The 17,694-nt window shown below is 36.9% G+C and overlaps 1 protein-coding gene across 2 annotated transcripts; it reads left to right on the forward strand.

Annotated features, from left to right (window-relative positions):
- The first annotated feature begins 534 nt into the window (after window positions 1–534).
- On the forward strand, window positions 535–16,711 carry msna (moesin a). Of its 2 annotated transcripts, XM_042007568.1 has the most exons (13): window positions 535–877; window positions 9,247–9,330; window positions 10,347–10,442; window positions 10,566–10,840; window positions 10,934–11,017; window positions 11,386–11,532; window positions 11,613–11,709; window positions 11,798–11,961; window positions 12,249–12,379; window positions 12,492–12,652; window positions 12,752–12,844; window positions 13,579–13,809; window positions 14,788–16,711. In XM_042007568.1, the coding sequence occupies exons 1-13, from the start codon at window positions 866–868 to the stop codon at window positions 14,950–14,952; spliced, it is 1,740 nt and encodes a 579-aa protein (XP_041863502.1). In that variant the 5' UTR covers window positions 535–865; the 3' UTR covers window positions 14,953–16,711. The 2 variants fall into 2 exon arrangements, with proteins under 2 accessions (XP_041863502.1, XP_041863503.1); XM_042007569.1 differs by lacking the exons at window positions 535–877; window positions 10,347–10,442; window positions 10,566–10,840 and having other exon boundaries at window positions 9,272–9,330.
- The last annotated feature ends 983 nt before the right edge of the window (window positions 16,712–17,694 follow it).

The raw sequence follows: 17,694 nt of genomic DNA on the forward strand, positions 1-17,694 counted from the left end.
GACAAAGCCCACAAAAAAAGCACCAAAAGACCAGATGTCATTGCTGTGGTATGAGTATGTGACAATCATGTTATTCTTAAAAATATAACCCATTTTAACAGAAGTGAAAATGTAAATGTGTCTACGAAACTTCTCCTTGAACTCATTTTCATGTCTGAAACAAAAATATCAGAGATCAGAGTCAGGCACAATGAAGCTGATGAATAAACTAAATGTGGGCGACCAGGCTATTAAAGGAAAAATCTTGGAAAAAGTCTGGACTGTTAAAGAAAATATTGGGACTAATGAAGCAATCTGTCTTGATGTTATGAATCCTGTTTAAGTTGGTCCGCGTTTCTCCGTTCCTCTAATATCCTCACTTTCAAAATTTTCTACATAATACGATATATAAGCAAGAATAACCAGCTAACATGCCCACCGAAAGTGAGAGTCTCTCGCCGGGAACTTTTTTTTTGGCGGAGTCGTGAAGCGGTGAAATTTGCTGCAGCCATGATGATGCGACCGCCGCAGGCGGAGTCAGCTGCTGGCCTGAACTCTCTTTCAATCTGGCTGGCTGCTGTCCTGTCATCGGTCTGGGTGTGGTTTTTTGCAGCAGGGGTACCGTTAGCAGGAAATCAAGCTCCCAGTCCCTTTTTACTTAAAGGCGAAACAAAGAAAAAAACACCCCCACAAAGCAGAGGAATTGGAAAGAAGCTCTTCGTAGTCAAACAAGAAGTAACGCTTGTTCCCTCGCTCCAGGAGGGCGTTTGTTTGGCGAAGGTTTTGTTTGTTCTGATGGGAAAAAGTTTTCTGTTGGCTTCCTTCACGAGTCATCTGATTTAATAAGTTTATATAAAACCTGAGCTGGACGTAAAAGAAAGCAAAGATGCCGAAAACGGTAAGAAGAACGCTACATCAGCATTATCATGTCTTTATCACTCTTTGTCTCCTTCGGTCGTTTTTAAATGTAATACCACAAGCCATTGTACACCACTTCTCAATGTTCACATTAAGGTATTCTAACTTTACTTGATATTTAAAGTGCATTTAATGTTTTAATAACGATTACATCCGTTTAAGCTCACCCGAAGATTGCTGTGGTACTTTCCGTTAAGTGCGTGCGCGCTCCCGCCCCTGTATTCACTAAAATTAGCGCCTTTAATCAAATCATTCATGCAAGCTTTAAGTTTAAAAACAACTCTCGAGCTTATCAATTTAAACTTTTTTCTGGGTATTTCGAGCACTCGTAATCGTACTTTTTTATTTATTTTTTTAAAATTGGTTTTCAGCGGAAGTCTGGCCTTTGGTAGCGAGCGAGCGAGCTAGCTCTCCTTTTCAAGGCCTCCTTCTTACAAGGAGGGATTTGAACTGTCATTTAGACCAGCTGTGTTGCCCAAATCTTGGGCAAATTGAGGCTAATTTACCATACTGTCACAATGACAGGAGTTAAAAATACACAAATGATAATAAAATGAACAATAATAAAATTCTGAGCCTAGAATAATGGTCAGTGATTGATGAACTGATTTGCTGGTGGAGCTCTGCACAAAGAAAAGCAGAGGGGGGCACACACAAAGACATTTAAAAAAAGCCACAGTGCAGTATTTTTATTTATGCCTTTTTCACTTTAAGGCAGCTTAGACAGTTTTTGGCCCTCTTCTAATTTCCACTGATGAAGGCCTGCCTGCATTTTGAATTGAGGGCATGGAAACTGTGGGATATGTGGGCTGTCTTCTCTCTAACTGACATTTTGTTCTGAGATACCCACAATCTGACCTTAAAAAGAACATGATGCCTGCAAATCTGATGAATGAGATTGAATATCATCTTTGTACAACTTTGAAATCATTTAATCATCATTGTTTTCATTAGTTAAGCAACTCTAGATTATGTGAAACTGAGTTTTGCTCAGCCAGAATAATACAAGAACAGTTATTATTTATTTCTTATTCTATTACATACCCTTAATGGCTCTGGCTCTGTTTTTTCATGTAAACCATGTGGAACATTTCAAAGCACAAATGGTTCCAAGTCTTGTACCTGCTCTCTTCCTGTAGTATTGTTTCTGCTGGTACTTCCTCAACATTTTTCCAGCTGTCAAGCAGAATGAAATGGTGTGCTTTGTTTGCTTTAGCATAAACTTTACACCGCTATTTTTGTAACTTATTTGTTAAGTAATTAAAATTGTGGCATCGGGCCATGGTAAATAAGCCCATGTATTTATGGTTCAATAAAATAATTTTTTCTCAAAACACAATATATTTGGGCAGCAATACATTATTTATTAGAATCAGAAAGTCTGCAAGCTGTTGGTTGTAAACATACATCAGCGAGGAAGATTTTCTGCACAACATCAAACAAATAAGTATTAACCTTATGTATTCATAGTCTTTCATGTAGTATATGTGTTCCGGTTGCCTGCACGGTGCAGCTGCAGTGTTGTATCTCAACAACATCTCAGCAGTAGCTTGCAGTCTGTGCAGCAGTCTCTGTTGTAACCCACAAGGGACCTCAAACACCTTTTGCACAGACTGGCAGTGGGGGAACATGGAGCTGTAGTGTACTGGTGATCAACTATTTGCAATAAATTATGACAAATGAGGAAACTAGTAGTGGACATAATGTGTTTAAGGGGAAGCAGCCAGAATTTCTCCAAATAAACAAAGGATTGTGGCTTTTACGATTTAATAATGAGCATTCTGTGATGTGCTGCCAGCACTTAGGCACAAACTGGGAGCCACAGGAGAAGCTATTCTGCTCCATTTCTAATAAGTCAATACACCCAGTAAAAGGAGATATAACTGATAAACTGGTGCAGTCTCTGACCTGCTATTGCAACACTCTTTCCTCTTGTTAGACGCATGGCGCCATGTCAACATTCAGCAGACATAGTGAATGAAAAAGGGAAGTTTGATCCAGAGATTCAGCCTTGAAAACTTGCTCTGCACCCAGGAAAGCTATATTTCCGACTAGTAATCTCATCCATGGAAAGTTGGCTCAGGAAACACAAAATCTGTGGCTTTAAAAAAAAAAGAAAAGTTTTTAATGCCTTACTTTTTAAACATAAATTGTCCAGTATTTAAGCTGTATTTGAACAGTATAAGGTTTCACAAAAGCAATAATTATTGAGAAACCCAGTCTTTGCTGGACTCCTTGGCAGGGCTTCAGTTTCCCAAGGAAATCATGTTGTGACTCAAGGTTTCTGCACTTACATCAGTTCCTTTCTGGTAATTTCCTCGCTTGCAGCCTTATATGGACTTTAACATCACAGTCTGGCTGTGCTCCTCCCTGCCTCCCCCAGCATGGTCTTCAGATGCCATACTCCACTTCAGATTGCAATACAGCACTGTAACAAATACAGATTTTTTTGTATTCTTCTGTTTATACGCCTTTTAAAAGGTTATTTTACTTCCCTTGTAGTTGTAATATTATTCTGTAATTATTTAATTTAAATTCCTTACTTGGTGCTGTTAAGTGTGATAACAACTTATTATTTGTTTGTTAAGGAAATATGACCAATTTACTCCAAAGTGCAATTTAAATAGAATTTTTTCCCCTTTTTAAGCATCAGAAAGTACACAAATATTTGGTTTACCTGCTAAAAACTGTAGCCCACAAAGGGTTTTTTCCAGTTCCCATAACCACAAAAAAGAAAAATTCCTTCTTACTATTGTTATCATCTATTTGAACAATAGAGCTGTATCAGTGTTGATGCAGCAGCACACCAGCTTGTTTATGTTAACTCCCAACAGTTTTATATCCACAAATGCAGAATTATTTTTACACAAAACATCAGCATTACTTACCATTTTAGCCCAACATGCAGATATAAAGACAGACAGTTCTTTTGTAAGGAGGACTAGCCTTTTAACAAGTGTGTCTATGGAGACGTGGTAAATGGAAAGAAGTGGAGGTATGCAAGCAGGAGATTAAACGCATCTGTAGAGCACATAGCAGAGCAGATTAAGACTGTTGAGCTGGAGGTAGTGGACAAACTGCGATCAAAACTTCAAGTTTGCTTTTTTTCCCCTGGCACAAATAACTTTTGTTATATTTTTCCTTTTTGGAAATTGTGAGAACATCTAAGTTCTGAAAGTAAGTATTATGTTGGTGGTCAGTTATGACTATTTCTACATGCTTTTTAAATCATGTTTTAAAAAAAAGTCTAAATGAGCTCATAATTTGCGTTGTATATAATCTACTGCTGTAAATTCTAGCACATCGTGAGAACACGTTTGATCATTTGGCACTTCACTGAATTAAAGCCATAAAGAAGTGAAATCAGCTCGGTTGGTATTACTTCATACTGCACAGAAAATATAAGTTTGTTTTGTAAATAGGCTATTGGCCTGCTTTGGTTGTACTTGGGGCCAAACCTGGTACAACACACAGGTAAAGTAAGTAGCGAATACACTGTGTGGCCAAATAGTTCTTTGTTATCATGTTGGAGGAGTTTTGGGAACATATGGAGACCGGACTAGCCTATTAAAATAATTTGTTATATCCTGAAGTAAATAACTTATTTTTATTTAATTCATTTTATTTCATTATTATTCACATGAAAATCTGCATTAGGTAAAGAAAATGTTTGCTCATAGCTTCGTACATAATTGGATGCAGACATTTTTTGCATCTGCGGCTTTAACAATATAAAACAGGACTTGAACCCTATAGAAGTTTGTCAACAGGTAATGTCTTACCTGATGGATTAACAGCATTTTTGGCCATATAAAACATTAAGACTTAGTTACTAAAAGATCACGTCTTCCCAGCATGTATGTTTGTGTACATACGGTCATGAAACACTGGATGGAGTACATCCAAAATCCCAGCTGAATGGGTGCTGAATCGAATCAGCTGTGTAAAGAATGGGTTGTTAGGTACACTAGTATTGAGTAAAACCCTATTTGGGGCTTCGTTGGTGTGCAGATCAATCTATTTTTTTTATGCTATAAACAGCATACTCTTCACTGCCCTTCCTCTTCCTGTCACAGAGTTCAAACTCAGCTGTGGGGTTTCTTCACTGCAGATTAAAGATGCTCGGATGCATACATGCAGACTAAGCAGTGTGGAAGAGAAGTTGACGCCCAACATGAAAACTAAAATGAAACAAAATAAATAAAATTACATTTTAACTGACAGCACTTTCTGTAGTGTTTTGCACCAATGAAATTTCTCAGTTGGCTCACTGTTGACACAGTCCTCTGGTAGGGGACAGCAATAAAGGATATAAGTATGCTTATTGTCTTACTCGCGTGTCTTTTCGCATGATTTCCCTTTTATTATCCGCTTGAAGTGATAGCAAAAGCAGAACAGTGCCTCACACAGGATAGGTCCAACCACACCTCCACATATTCAGCTTGACCTTATCTGGTCCATTAATGCCCTGATAACACATTTTAATATAACTTTTCCATCTGATTGGACTGAATATGCTTTCCACATTTTAAAAAATTTTTTTTTATAAGCTACATATCAGGTGGTTTCTCTGGTTACCAAGATGATCTGTTGTTAAGGAGTTGTTGGCTCAAGTTGACCTTGTCTGAGTGTTATGGATGGGATGACTCAGCTATGACTCAGATTTCTCTTTGGTGGTACAGTATGTTCAGTATGCGTGAAAAAAATCATGCTTATCATACATAGTCTTGGGGACCTACTCCGCTATCAGCCTGAAGAAATGTCAGTCACATACATTTTGCTCCAGTCAGTCATCAGATGGTTCCTTCTTGTTCCTAAAACCACTTAGTGTTATCTACTTTGTTGCCCTCGCTTGAATTGGAAGGATGGCGGTAGCTAACCACACACTGGGACAACGGTGATGAGTGAATGTACGGGTGGAGGTGAACGCTGTGGCAGCTAGTTCTTATTTCTACTTTTACAGTTTCACTTCCTCTTCCTGGTAGTGCAACCATGGGTGTTTCCACAGTTCACCTTTGGGTGAATCAGCCATTGCTACCTAACCCTTTACATGTTTCTGTACTGCTTTACTGTTTCACTAGCATCGTTCCATTATTAGGTACTTCTTAGATTTTCATCATAATGCTGACAGGCTGACCTTCAATGTCTGTGGTGAACGCTAATGACACCGAGCCTCTACTGTCATTTGTTAGCATGTTAATGCTCTGTCTATTATGACTCAGCTTTCAAAGGCTAATCTGTGTAATCATATAATTGCAATTACTTGGTTTTTATCATGATGATTTGGCATTATTGTCTTCACTTGTTTAAAAATGGCAAGGTAAAACTAATGTCAAAATCGTGTTTCACTGACTGAGAGTTGACTCGTTAGTTGAGTTAGTGTTTTAATCATCACCATAATGTACTCTAGTTTTCTACTGTAGACATTTTATCTGCTATATGCAGTTTTTGTGATTGCTTTCAAAGTTAAAATAAAAGAAATATCTTTTGCCTTAATGTTCCTGTTGCAAACATTTTCTTACTCTTCATAAGGTATTTTCATTTGAATAGGATTAGACTATTTTATTGTCATGATAATAAAAATACATAATGAAATCTTTAATTACAAATTATTTTTCAATTAACTACATTTTCATAATAATTAAAAGCCTACAAATTTAACATCTTGTCATTTGGAGTATGTTGGGAAGTGCTTGTTAGCTAGAATGTAGCTATAGCCCGCATTTAGCTAGCATGAGTGCAGATTTTCAGGCAGTTTAATGGCTTTTATTTAGGCTCTAAATAGCTTAAATATTAGGATTATAACTTGAGAATACAGAATCACACTTTAATTTTTTTTCCCATATTTACATTCATTAATAACTATTATTAGTGGTGGTTCCCAAAATTTTTGAGTCACAATCCTCAAGATATGTTGCCGTTTGTGAGCTTCTCTCGCTGGGATATGCCAAATTCGGACTTTTAAAATAACACCTGTAAAAACTTTGTTTTTGGACATCTGATTATACAAATTCTAAATGAAAGGGTTGAAAATAAATCAGGAACTGATAAACTGGTTTTTAGTGGATTTGGCTTCACCCTGTAACAACACACCTACATGCCCAAAATCAGCTTCTCTCACTGAGATAATGCCAAATTCAAATTTTTAATAGGCTGATCTAGAAAAATATATTTTAAGTAAGAACCAAAGTGTAAATTTGTTTTGATAATTCCAAACCATACACACTATGAGATGTAGACTGTATCTGGCCAATCGTATTAGTAGCAAACAGCTGCATAAATGAAGCTAGTGGGGCAAATAACATGAATAAAAATACAAAGTTTCAGTCAGATGATAAAACGAACAACTCTGGAGACAATCCACAAAAAACATAACCGTCACAACGTCGTTATAGAACAAATGCAATAGTGTCACAAAGAAGGCTTATAGACAACAACGCCATTAAAGGTTTATTGAAAGTAAAACAAAAAAAAAGTGTCATTTTGAAAAACAGGTATGGAAACATGACACAAAGGCCTGAGACGGGTTTTTTTTAGTATGTGCTAATAATAGTATCTAAAGTGCGCTTGGGTTCCAGCCATGTGAGACACACCCAAACCAGGCAGAAAATTTACAAGAGTAGTTCCCTTTTCATGTAAGATGAGCTAGAATGAAACTGCTTTATCATCCAGAGGGTGGTTACTAGCTGAACTCTTATCTGCACGTGTAAAACATTTTCAGCTAAGTTCTGAAGAGTTGCTTAAAATATTGCCAGACTGAAAATACTTTATGTGGCCATGTTGGAGCTTATTGTAGGTCCAGATTGAAGGTTTCACTCACTTCTAAACTGCTGGGGTATGACAGTAAGGGAAAGAGGGGAAAGTGTCCTGGGCAGTAAATGGGGTCCTGCTGACATGGATGGGAAAGAACGCAACTCTAATCAGCCCCACAACTGGGAAATAATGCATACCATTGTTGTTCAGAGCAGGCGTGGGCCTCTGCCTGCACAGTTATTTCCCAATAGGCATGCATGCTGCTGTTTTCGTCATCTTTTAGAGGAGAGAGAAAGTAAGAGATTCCTGCCTGGTCAGCTTACTAAGCACAGTATCACTTTTTAACTCTGGGTAACCTCTTTAAGTACAACCTAATGTAAAAAAATATATATATTTTATTTTGACAAATGGCTTTACAGTTTCCAGTACATCACAACTCATTTGACAAAGAAGTGTCTCACTGGCTAAACAACCAGCTGGTACCTGATTAGAAAAAAATGTATAAACTTTTAAGTGTTGATGCTGTGTTCTTGTTAAATTCCACTACAGTGTAGAGTTTAGCAGCAGACAGGTTTCTTGATACACGACAGGATGTAGATGCCTCTCATGAGAGATCTGTGTTTAGTGGTCTTGCCTCACAAGGCCCAGCCTCTAGAGGATGTGGTTACTTCCTGTAGATAAGTTCTATACAGAGACAGAGCCAGTTTGGCACATTTATTATACACAGTGTGGAGCCATGAAACATGGTCTTTAGAGATTTCTGCTTAATGTAAAAATACAATAAACAGGATAAAGGTTTGGTTGTCTGATTGTTCAAAGCAGACCAGATTGAATTGTTGAGTTATTCCTCCAGCATATGTGATCTATTTAGAGCTGAGGTGTCAACTCATTTTAGCTCAGTGGCCACAAACAGCGCAATTTAATTTTAAGTGGCCTGGACCACCTAAGATCAAATATCACAATATCAGAATTATAAAATCCTATAACTGAATATAAATTAATATAATTCTATAAATACATTTTCATCACATAAATAAAAAGAATATATATATTTTTTTAATTTTTTTTATTTGATGTGATTTTAGAATGTTATAATTTTTAATACATTTTATTTATTCAATTTCATATAAAATATTTAATCTTATAATTTATATTTTGTCTTTTAATTTAAAAATAATAAAACATTTAATCAAAGGTATCTGGAAATAAAAATCCAGTATTTCACATTATGATTAGAGTAACATTGAACACCTTGAAGTTATTTTCAATGAACATACCACACTGTACATTTCCACATGTGTGTAGTAATCCTGACCACCTGAACTGACTCGCCTCTTAATACAAACTGAAGTCTGATTTATTAAGTAAGAAATAAATAAGTTTTACTTTGGGAATGTTTTATATTTAAACATTAAAACGCAACCTCACATGAACAAATTAAATATACAGTTACTTTTATTTTAAACAAAACAAAAAAAATGCAGTTAATATCTTCTTTGTCACATTTACCAAAACCATTTTTGGTAAGATTTGACCTTCTGGTGTGCCAGTTTTGGCGTCTGTTAATTTTTGTTTCCTATCTGCTTTGTTCCTCAGATTAGTGTAAGAGTCACCACAATGGATGCTGAGCTGGAGTTTGCCATTCAGCCGAATACAACAGGAAAGCAGCTCTTTGACCAGGTATGAAAAACTTCCTCTTCTGGCTTAATGTATTGAGTTCATGTTTACACAGTGAGAAACTTTTGAATCAAAATGGATTTTAAAGCCCTGGTGTTTGTTAATATTATAAAGCTTTGGGTTATTTTGTATGTGACCTCAAATGTTTTTAATCTGTATAGTAAGCCACAGTTAAACTAAAGCTATTAGCAGTAACAGAGAAGTTACTTTATTTTTAACTGCAGTTATTTCCATAATTTTAAGTGCTGTAGCTAATTTTATCAGTTAATTAGCTGATAATTTTCTTATCTATTCAAAGTCATATGAATCACCATGAAGAATGACAAATGACTCATTGTGTTTTTTCCAGTCTGGTATTGGGTATGGGTATTAATTCTGTTACTGGAATAAATGTTCAAACACCAGTGTTAGTAACTATTATATATATTTTTATGCTAAACAAAACCTGTACAACCACACAGGCAAATAAAAGAAGGAGAATCAGCACAGAGAAATATTGGATAAAATGACAAGTAAAAAAAAAAGTCATTTTCAAAAAAAAGAGCAGATTTAAAAATAGTTTGTGACATAGAATTTAAGTTCAGTGAGCAGATCGCCATGCAGTGTGGGAGCTCTGAAAACAAAAGCCAGACCCCTCTTTTTTTAAACTGAAGAGGGAGTAACCAGCAGTGACCCTCCGCAGATCTCAGTGATTGAGAGGCCACATACCAGGTCAATAGGTCTGAGATGTATTCAGGAGAAAAGGTAATGCCCTGAAAAGGACGCAGGTCCATCCATTTATCCATTCTCTACACTTTTTTTATTCTGCAGAGGGTTGCAGGGGGCTGGGTGGGAGGTGGGTAAACTAAAGCTAAGGCACAGATAGATAACCATGCCTGCTCTGGCCAGAAAACATTAATAATTAGACAAGTACGTCTTTGGAGTGTCAAAAGAAATGAAAGGCCTCGGAAAAAGCTCACACATGCACAGAAAAAAACATTCAGAATCATCACAGTTAAGCACGCTTTTTGTGATTAAAGGTTGTGAAGACCATTGGACTCCGAGAGGTTTGGTACTTTGGACTCCAGTACCAAGATACAAAGGGTTTCTCTACATGGCTGAAGCTCAACAAGAAGGTGAGCTCTCAAGCATTTTATTTGACCTTTTTTTGTCTAGATTAAGCTAACCTGCTCAATTGAAATATGTTTATAGAAGCATAACCTCTAACCTTCACCCATCTCACATTTTCTTTATTTTAGGTGACAGCCCAGGATGTGAGGAAGGAAAGCCCGCTGCTGTTTAAGTTCCGAGCCAAGTTCTTCCCTGAGGATGTTTCAGAGGAGTTAATCCAGGATGCTACGCAGCGGCTTTTCTTCCTGCAGGTGAAGGAGGGGATCCTTAATGACGACATCTACTGCCCTCCAGAGACAGCAGTGCTCCTGGCCTCCTACGCCGTGCAGGCCAAGTTCGCCGACTACAACAAGGAAGTCCACACACCAGGCTATCTGCACGGTGAAAACCTGCTCCCTCAGAGGTAACACAGCTTTTTATCATTTATCATCCCAATCTGGTGAGATTAAGAGAGGTGTTTCAATGTGAATGACACTCGTGTGTCTCATGTTCTCAGAGTTTTGGATCAGCATAAACTTAACAAGGAGCAGTGGGAGGAGAGGATTCAAGTGTGGCATGAGGAGCACAAGGGCATGATGAGGTAACATGTTCATTTGTCTATGATGTTCCAGTTGTTCTTTAAGGAATGGCATATGCATGTTTTAGAGATTATTACACCCAGATTTCACCATAAATTTCTAGAAATGTCACTAAAAACAAGGTGTATATTTATCTCCACTACCATAAACAAGTGTAGCTTGAGCACTCCTCTTTTTTTTTTTTAGCTCTGTTGGTTTGCATTTCACACATACCTGTAACATGACACCTTCAGCTCAGTTATCTGCTGAATTCTGTGTGGTGATCAGGGTCAGACAATGCAGAGACTACCCTGTGCTTCAAACAATAACATTTTCAGGCTTTTTGTGCTCTCAAAAGCTTAACTCAGAGCCACTGCTCATGTTTCCACAGAGAGGAATCCATGATGGAGTATCTGAAAATTGCTCAAGACCTGGAGATGTACGGAGTCAACTACTTCAACATCAAGAATAAGAAAGGAACAGAGCTGTGGCTGGGTGTGGATGCTCTGGGTCTCAACATTTACGAACAGAACGACAGGTAAGTGATTTCTTATCTGTTTTTCTTAATCCTTATACTGACTCAGCGCTGACCGAGAGCATTTGGACTTTTTTCAACAGAATGACGCCCAAAATCGGATTTCCTTGGAGTGAAATAAGAAACATTTCCTTCAACGACAAGAAGTTTGTCATTAAACCAATTGACAAGAAATCACCCGTATGTTAAGTCTTAGTATTCAAGAATGTATCTTATTGCACACATTTCTGCATCACCTCTAATGAAAACTCTGATCTTGAAATCGCAGGACTTTGTATTCTATGCTCCAAGACTGCGCATCAACAAACGCATCCTGGCTCTGTGCATGGGCAACCATGAGCTGTATATGCGCCGCCGCAAACCAGACACCATCGAAGTGCAGCAGATGAAGGCCCAGGCTCGAGAGGAGAAGAATCTGAAAAAGATGGAGAGGTAAGAATGCACTAATACTTGACTGATGTTTGAATTTGTTCAGTGAATTCAGGACATAGTCTGCTCCTTTGTGTACCAGTCACGCAATAACCCCAGTCTGATACATATCATGGATTTGTTTGTGACAAGTTACCAAAAACGTATACTGAAGACTTTCTTTGATGTTGATGAAACCCTTTTTTCAGGGATGTGCAAACTAATAATTTTCAAATGTAAGGTGTAAAATCCAGTGGTTGTCTGCTTTACCTAAAAGGTCATTGCAACACACCTGATTTTCTTTCCATTAGAGCTCTGTTGGAGAATGAAAAGAGGAAAAGAGAAGTTGCAGAAAAGGAGAAGGAGAAGATTGAAAAGGAAAAGGAGGAATTAATGGAGCGATTAAAGCAGATTGAAGAGCAGACGAAAAAAGCCCAACAAGGTTGGTATCCTGTCAGAAAAGAAATAAATCTTAATGTGGTTCTAGGGATAATACTCACATGACCAGTCTTGCATGATGCTTATGTTTTGTACTCTTGTTTGTGTCTCCACAGAGCTGGAGGAGCAGACACAAAGGGCTCTGGAGCTGGAGTTGGAGAGGAAGCGAGCCCAGGAGGAGGCTGAGCGTTTGGAGAATGACCTGAAAAGTGCCGAGGATGCAAAGATGACGCTGCTGCAGCAGTCAGAGAATCAGATGAAGAACCAAGAACACCTGGTCAGTTATTCAAAAGAAGTATAGTGACAGAAACTTAACGTAGAAACAGATAACAGTGCTGTAATGGTTGAACAATGTGGGCTGTGATTACTTAAACAGGCTACAGAGTTGGCTGAACTGACTTCGAAGATTTCCTTGCTGGAGGATGCCAAGAAGAAGAAGGAAGATGAGGCAGTGCAATGGCAACAGAAGGTGTGGTCTGATTTTATTTACTAGTTATTATAACCCACTAGTCTTTTTGTCTACTGTGTGCTTCAGTTTAGAAATTATGTAAATGTCCCCCAAATATTTCCTTTTTTTTAACTGAAAAAACATTAACAGGAAATAACTGCCGGCAAAGCTGCACACCCCTATTTCCTCGTCCTCCTGTTGCAGTTAACAAAATGAAAACTTGTACTTTGCAGCCACCATGTGGTGAGGACTGAGGAGGCAGTCACGTTACTTGTTTTTTTTTTTTTTTTTTTTTATTTAGAATTTTTTAAATGATTGAAATGACTCAAAGGTATCGAAACTAAAGCTATGATAAGATGTTCAGATTTTCTAAATTCTAAGGAAATTGCTTTCCTTTATCATATAGGCATAGGAAACACCGGACCATATTATAATATGATTTCCTTATTGCTAGTAATAATACAGTATTATGTAGTATCATATCTTATTGTATATCTGTATATATGATGAAGCCTCTGAATAAAAACCTTATCAGATTAAATAATGTATAGTACCAATCAATGCTTTAGACACACTTTCCCATTAAATCCAGTGAGAAAATGTGTCCAAACCTTTGGACTGGTACTGTATATTTACTGAACAGCTATAGTTCAGGTTAAAAAAAAGTTCGTACATTTGAGTCTTTTTCTTTACAGCAGTAGTTCACCCCATCATTGTGCACACAGTGGCTTCACTAAAATTCTTCCTATCCTCAGGCTACCATGGTGCAGGAAGACCTGGAGAAGACCAAAGAGGAGCTCAAGAATAAAGTGACGTCAGCTCACGTCCAGGAGCCCCTCAACGCAGAGAACGAGCATGATGAGAATGACGAGAGCAGTGCGGAGGCCAGCGCCGAGTTCACAGCTGCAGCCACATACAAGGACCGCAGCGAAGAGGAGCGAATGACCGAGGCCGAAAAGAACGAACGCTTGCAGAAGCATCTACTTGTAAGCCTTTTATCATATCTCACTATCACTAAATAAAGCAGCGAATCGGAAGGCCAGCTGGATAAACACACTTTTAGCAGCATATCTGATATGTTGAAGTGAATCGTCAGAGCTGTTGTACAACAACTTACAATGCGAAAGTAAGACAAATACAAGACAAAAGTCCTAGTCTCTCTCTCTTTCTTCTTTTTTTTTACTTGAAAAGAAGTCTGCAACTGTCCAAATAAATTTGGATTAAATGGAAACATATATGATTAATTTATATTGTTTCCTTAAAAATATTTAACTATTTTTACTTTGATGGTAGCAACAAAGATTTGGAATAAGGAAAATCTAAAGAGTTGGGTAGAAGATCATCGCTCTGAAATAGTATGTGGGCAAAAACTTAAAAATTTAATGATCATCAACTATGCTTGAAGGTTAAAAGAAAAACTGCAAGAAATTTTTGGGCGACAGAGCAAAGTGATGCATGTTTTTACCCTGCAGCAAGATAATAATCTGACTTGTTGGCACACAGTTCATAATTCATCATCTGTGATGGCACTTTGTATTTGGAGATGCATATTCTTCCATCCAGAGAAGCAAAAAGGGTTGCACATTAAAGCAGTCCAGAACCACTACCCATTAAAGAGTTGACCCATTTTTAAAAACAAAAAACTCTTTACCAATCCTCGATCTAACCAATTAAAAGAAAACCACCAACACCATAGCTATTGGTGGGCTATGTTCTCAAACACTTAACAGTGTTCTCAAGACAAGAGTTGATATAAAACTGCATCTGTCCCAACTCCTCAGAACTTCTTCTGGCATCAAATTTAAAACACATGAATCATTTAAAAACAGTGTTTCATGTTTTTTTTATTATTCCCAGTTGAATTTGGGATTTCAGGTATTTGCAAATTGCTCACTTAGTTTTGGATTTACATTTTTAAAAATCTAATTAATTCTAACATATTGTTGTGTTTAATGTGTTATCAGGCTTTAAGCTCAGAGTTGGCAAACGCTCGGGATGAGAACAAGAAAACGGTGAATGACATCATCCATGCGGAGAACATGCGAGCAGGACGTGACAAGTACAAGACCCTCAGACAGATCCGCTCAGGAAACACCAAACAGCGAATCGACGAGTTTGAATGTATGTGATGCGAGCATTCACCGATGCGAAAGGCCCGCACCGACGGGCCGTGCTGCCTGGACTGTTGTCCTCCCTCATTCCAGCTGTTTTCTCTGTACCCAAACATATCAGATCCACAACACGATGCGGCTGCAAAAGCACAGCACAGAGTACAAACATGGATCTGGAAAATTTCCTGTCTTTCATTTCTAAATTTAAATTTAGGCAAGCCACTGGTTGAAAAGGGACGTTTTGACACATTGAGCAAGAATTTTGGGTTTCTCTTCACATTTGTGATACAGTTTTGTGTCACAGTTTTAAAGAAAAAACTTTGGACATTAATCTATCTTTGACACCACTTTTTAGATGTACGCAGTTCTTCATAGACAGTGCTTCTCCTCATGACGCTTTCCTGTACTTTCAAAGCCAATTGCACTGTAACAGCAAATGCATTTGATATAACTCTGGAGTGTCTGTAAGGAGCATTCATAGAGCAGTATTATTATTATAGATTTACCATTTATTTACGTTTTAATTTGACTGCATTCACAATCTGCCAATCGTAACAAATCCTTTAGTATTTACAACCCACCTACAATGTGATAATAAAAATTTCATTTTCATTTTTAGAGGTTTGGTGTGTTTTTTTGTTTTTTTTTTGTTGTTGTTGTTTTTTTTTGTTTTTAAGCCAGTTTACAGATGCAATACCTGTCCTCAAGCAATGAATGTCCTTAATCTTCAACTGTAGACAGAATTAATTGCCTTTTTGGGAAGTAATACTATGCTAGCAACATATATGAAAAAAAAAATCTCCATCTGAATCTGTAAAGACAAGAAGTGAGGTTAAAATATTTCCTGTTGTCCAAATTTGTCATTGGAATTGGTCAATTTGAATCACTTGAGCACATTTACAGTTGATTGTTGTTTTTAATCATTTTTATTTTCACTGAGGATGTTTATTTATCAAATCATGTAGTTCTGTATTTACCCAGTAAACATGAGGATTATCACTGTAACTGTCGCAGGTCTAGTTGACTTTCTTGAACAAATGCCATTAATCTCTTTTGTAAAGGTCAAAGTTGTAGTTCAGTCTTAACTGGTCAGTTGTTTTCTCATCAGAAGTGTAGTATTCCCTTTAAACAGTAAAGCGTGTAAAACAAAATTTCATTAGACATGCACTGGAAAGCTAGAGTTTACCTTTTTAAAAAGAACAAGTTAAAACATACAGTCAGATGGGCACTTTTTCCATTTCTGCATTCATTTTTGATAAACTGTATGTATTTAATAACATTTGTGTACCTTTTTTTGTAATTGGAATATTTCAGATGTGATAAATTATATGTGGTATAAACAGGCACATCTAAAGATATTTTTATATAAAAGAAATCTGAAAATGCTTGTCAACAACAGCAGTTTTTGTTGAGAAGAAGCATTTTGATGACAGTATTTTGACTGATTGAAGGAAGGAGCAGTACACCAGATCCTGTCATAGGACCAATGAAAAACCAGATGAAACTGGATATGGTGTGTTGTGCCGTTTTTTTTTTTTTTGGGGAGACCATGAAAGGAAATTTTTAAAGCATGCCAAAATAATTTTTGTATAAAATTGAGGGGTGGGGATAGTTCCTGGTGCCACTGTTTCACATTTAATTATTCTGTTAAGACATGTGGAGAATCTTGCTTGTTCATAGATTTTTCTTTTTTAGGAATTAGTTTTTGAAAGATTTATTTACACTATTTTGCAAGTATAAAAATGTATTTTAGTGATAAATATTTCTGGTGACTTGATTTGGATTGTGTCTTTTATTGAATGGACATTTGTATTAGGGTGCATTTTCATTAACAGCCTGGAATCTCTGCTGCATCACTTTTTGTATCTGCCTTAGCGTTTTTAAAAAGTAGCATAAAATGTTGTTCTGGACACCTTAATGATAACTTATAATGCAGCACAGGGTTTTTCCTGTAGCATCATGTAATAGCACATCATCCGAACAATTTCATTAAAAGTCAAAGACTGAAATATGGTCAAGATTGTAAAATGACAAACAGTGCTTTGCCCCATTTATTAAACAGATCTTGCCTCTTAAAGTGTTCCTTTCACCAATTAATAAAACTTTGGATAAAATTCTTTCTTTTTATTTTACTTTATCTTTTCTATTTTTACAATTGGTGGTATTTTTAAGAGAACTTTCTTAATGTTATATCATAATCATCCACAAGGTGGCTTACTGTATGTACCTATGTCACCTTCAGTTAACATTAAGGGAAACTACACTTGAAAAGAAAATTCACTTTGATGTAGGACTTTTTCAACATAACAAAACCTTGATTATTCTTCATATAAAAATCACTCAAATCATAGGTACACATTTGCACACCTAAAGCTGGTTGTTCAAAATATTTAATCCAGATAAATTCTATCCGTGACATGTGGCAGTTAATTGTAATTTTTTTTTTAGGAAGACACCAAAATTCGCACATGCTGACAATTGTTCTGTAAGTTACTTTTCTGCAAACATAAACTGAAATACTTCAGTCAGTCTTTTCTTAAATGCCACATACAGCATTTTCATATAAATGCCACTGGAAGTTATAGGTTCCAATTTAAAACTCAAACACTTGTTTATTTACTTGCCTGTCAATCACCAGCTTTGAGACTTTGCATATGAGCACAGACTGCATAAAACATCCATTTCTTCACTTTGAAAACAATAGAAAATGAAAATATAAAAGCACATTTCCAGAGCTGGCAGGGTGCACACATTTAACAT

This window comes from Melanotaenia boesemani, chromosome 15, assembly GCF_017639745.1.
Source record: "Melanotaenia boesemani isolate fMelBoe1 chromosome 15, fMelBoe1.pri, whole genome shotgun sequence".
Taxonomy (NCBI): domain Eukaryota; kingdom Metazoa; phylum Chordata; class Actinopteri; order Atheriniformes; family Melanotaeniidae; genus Melanotaenia; species Melanotaenia boesemani.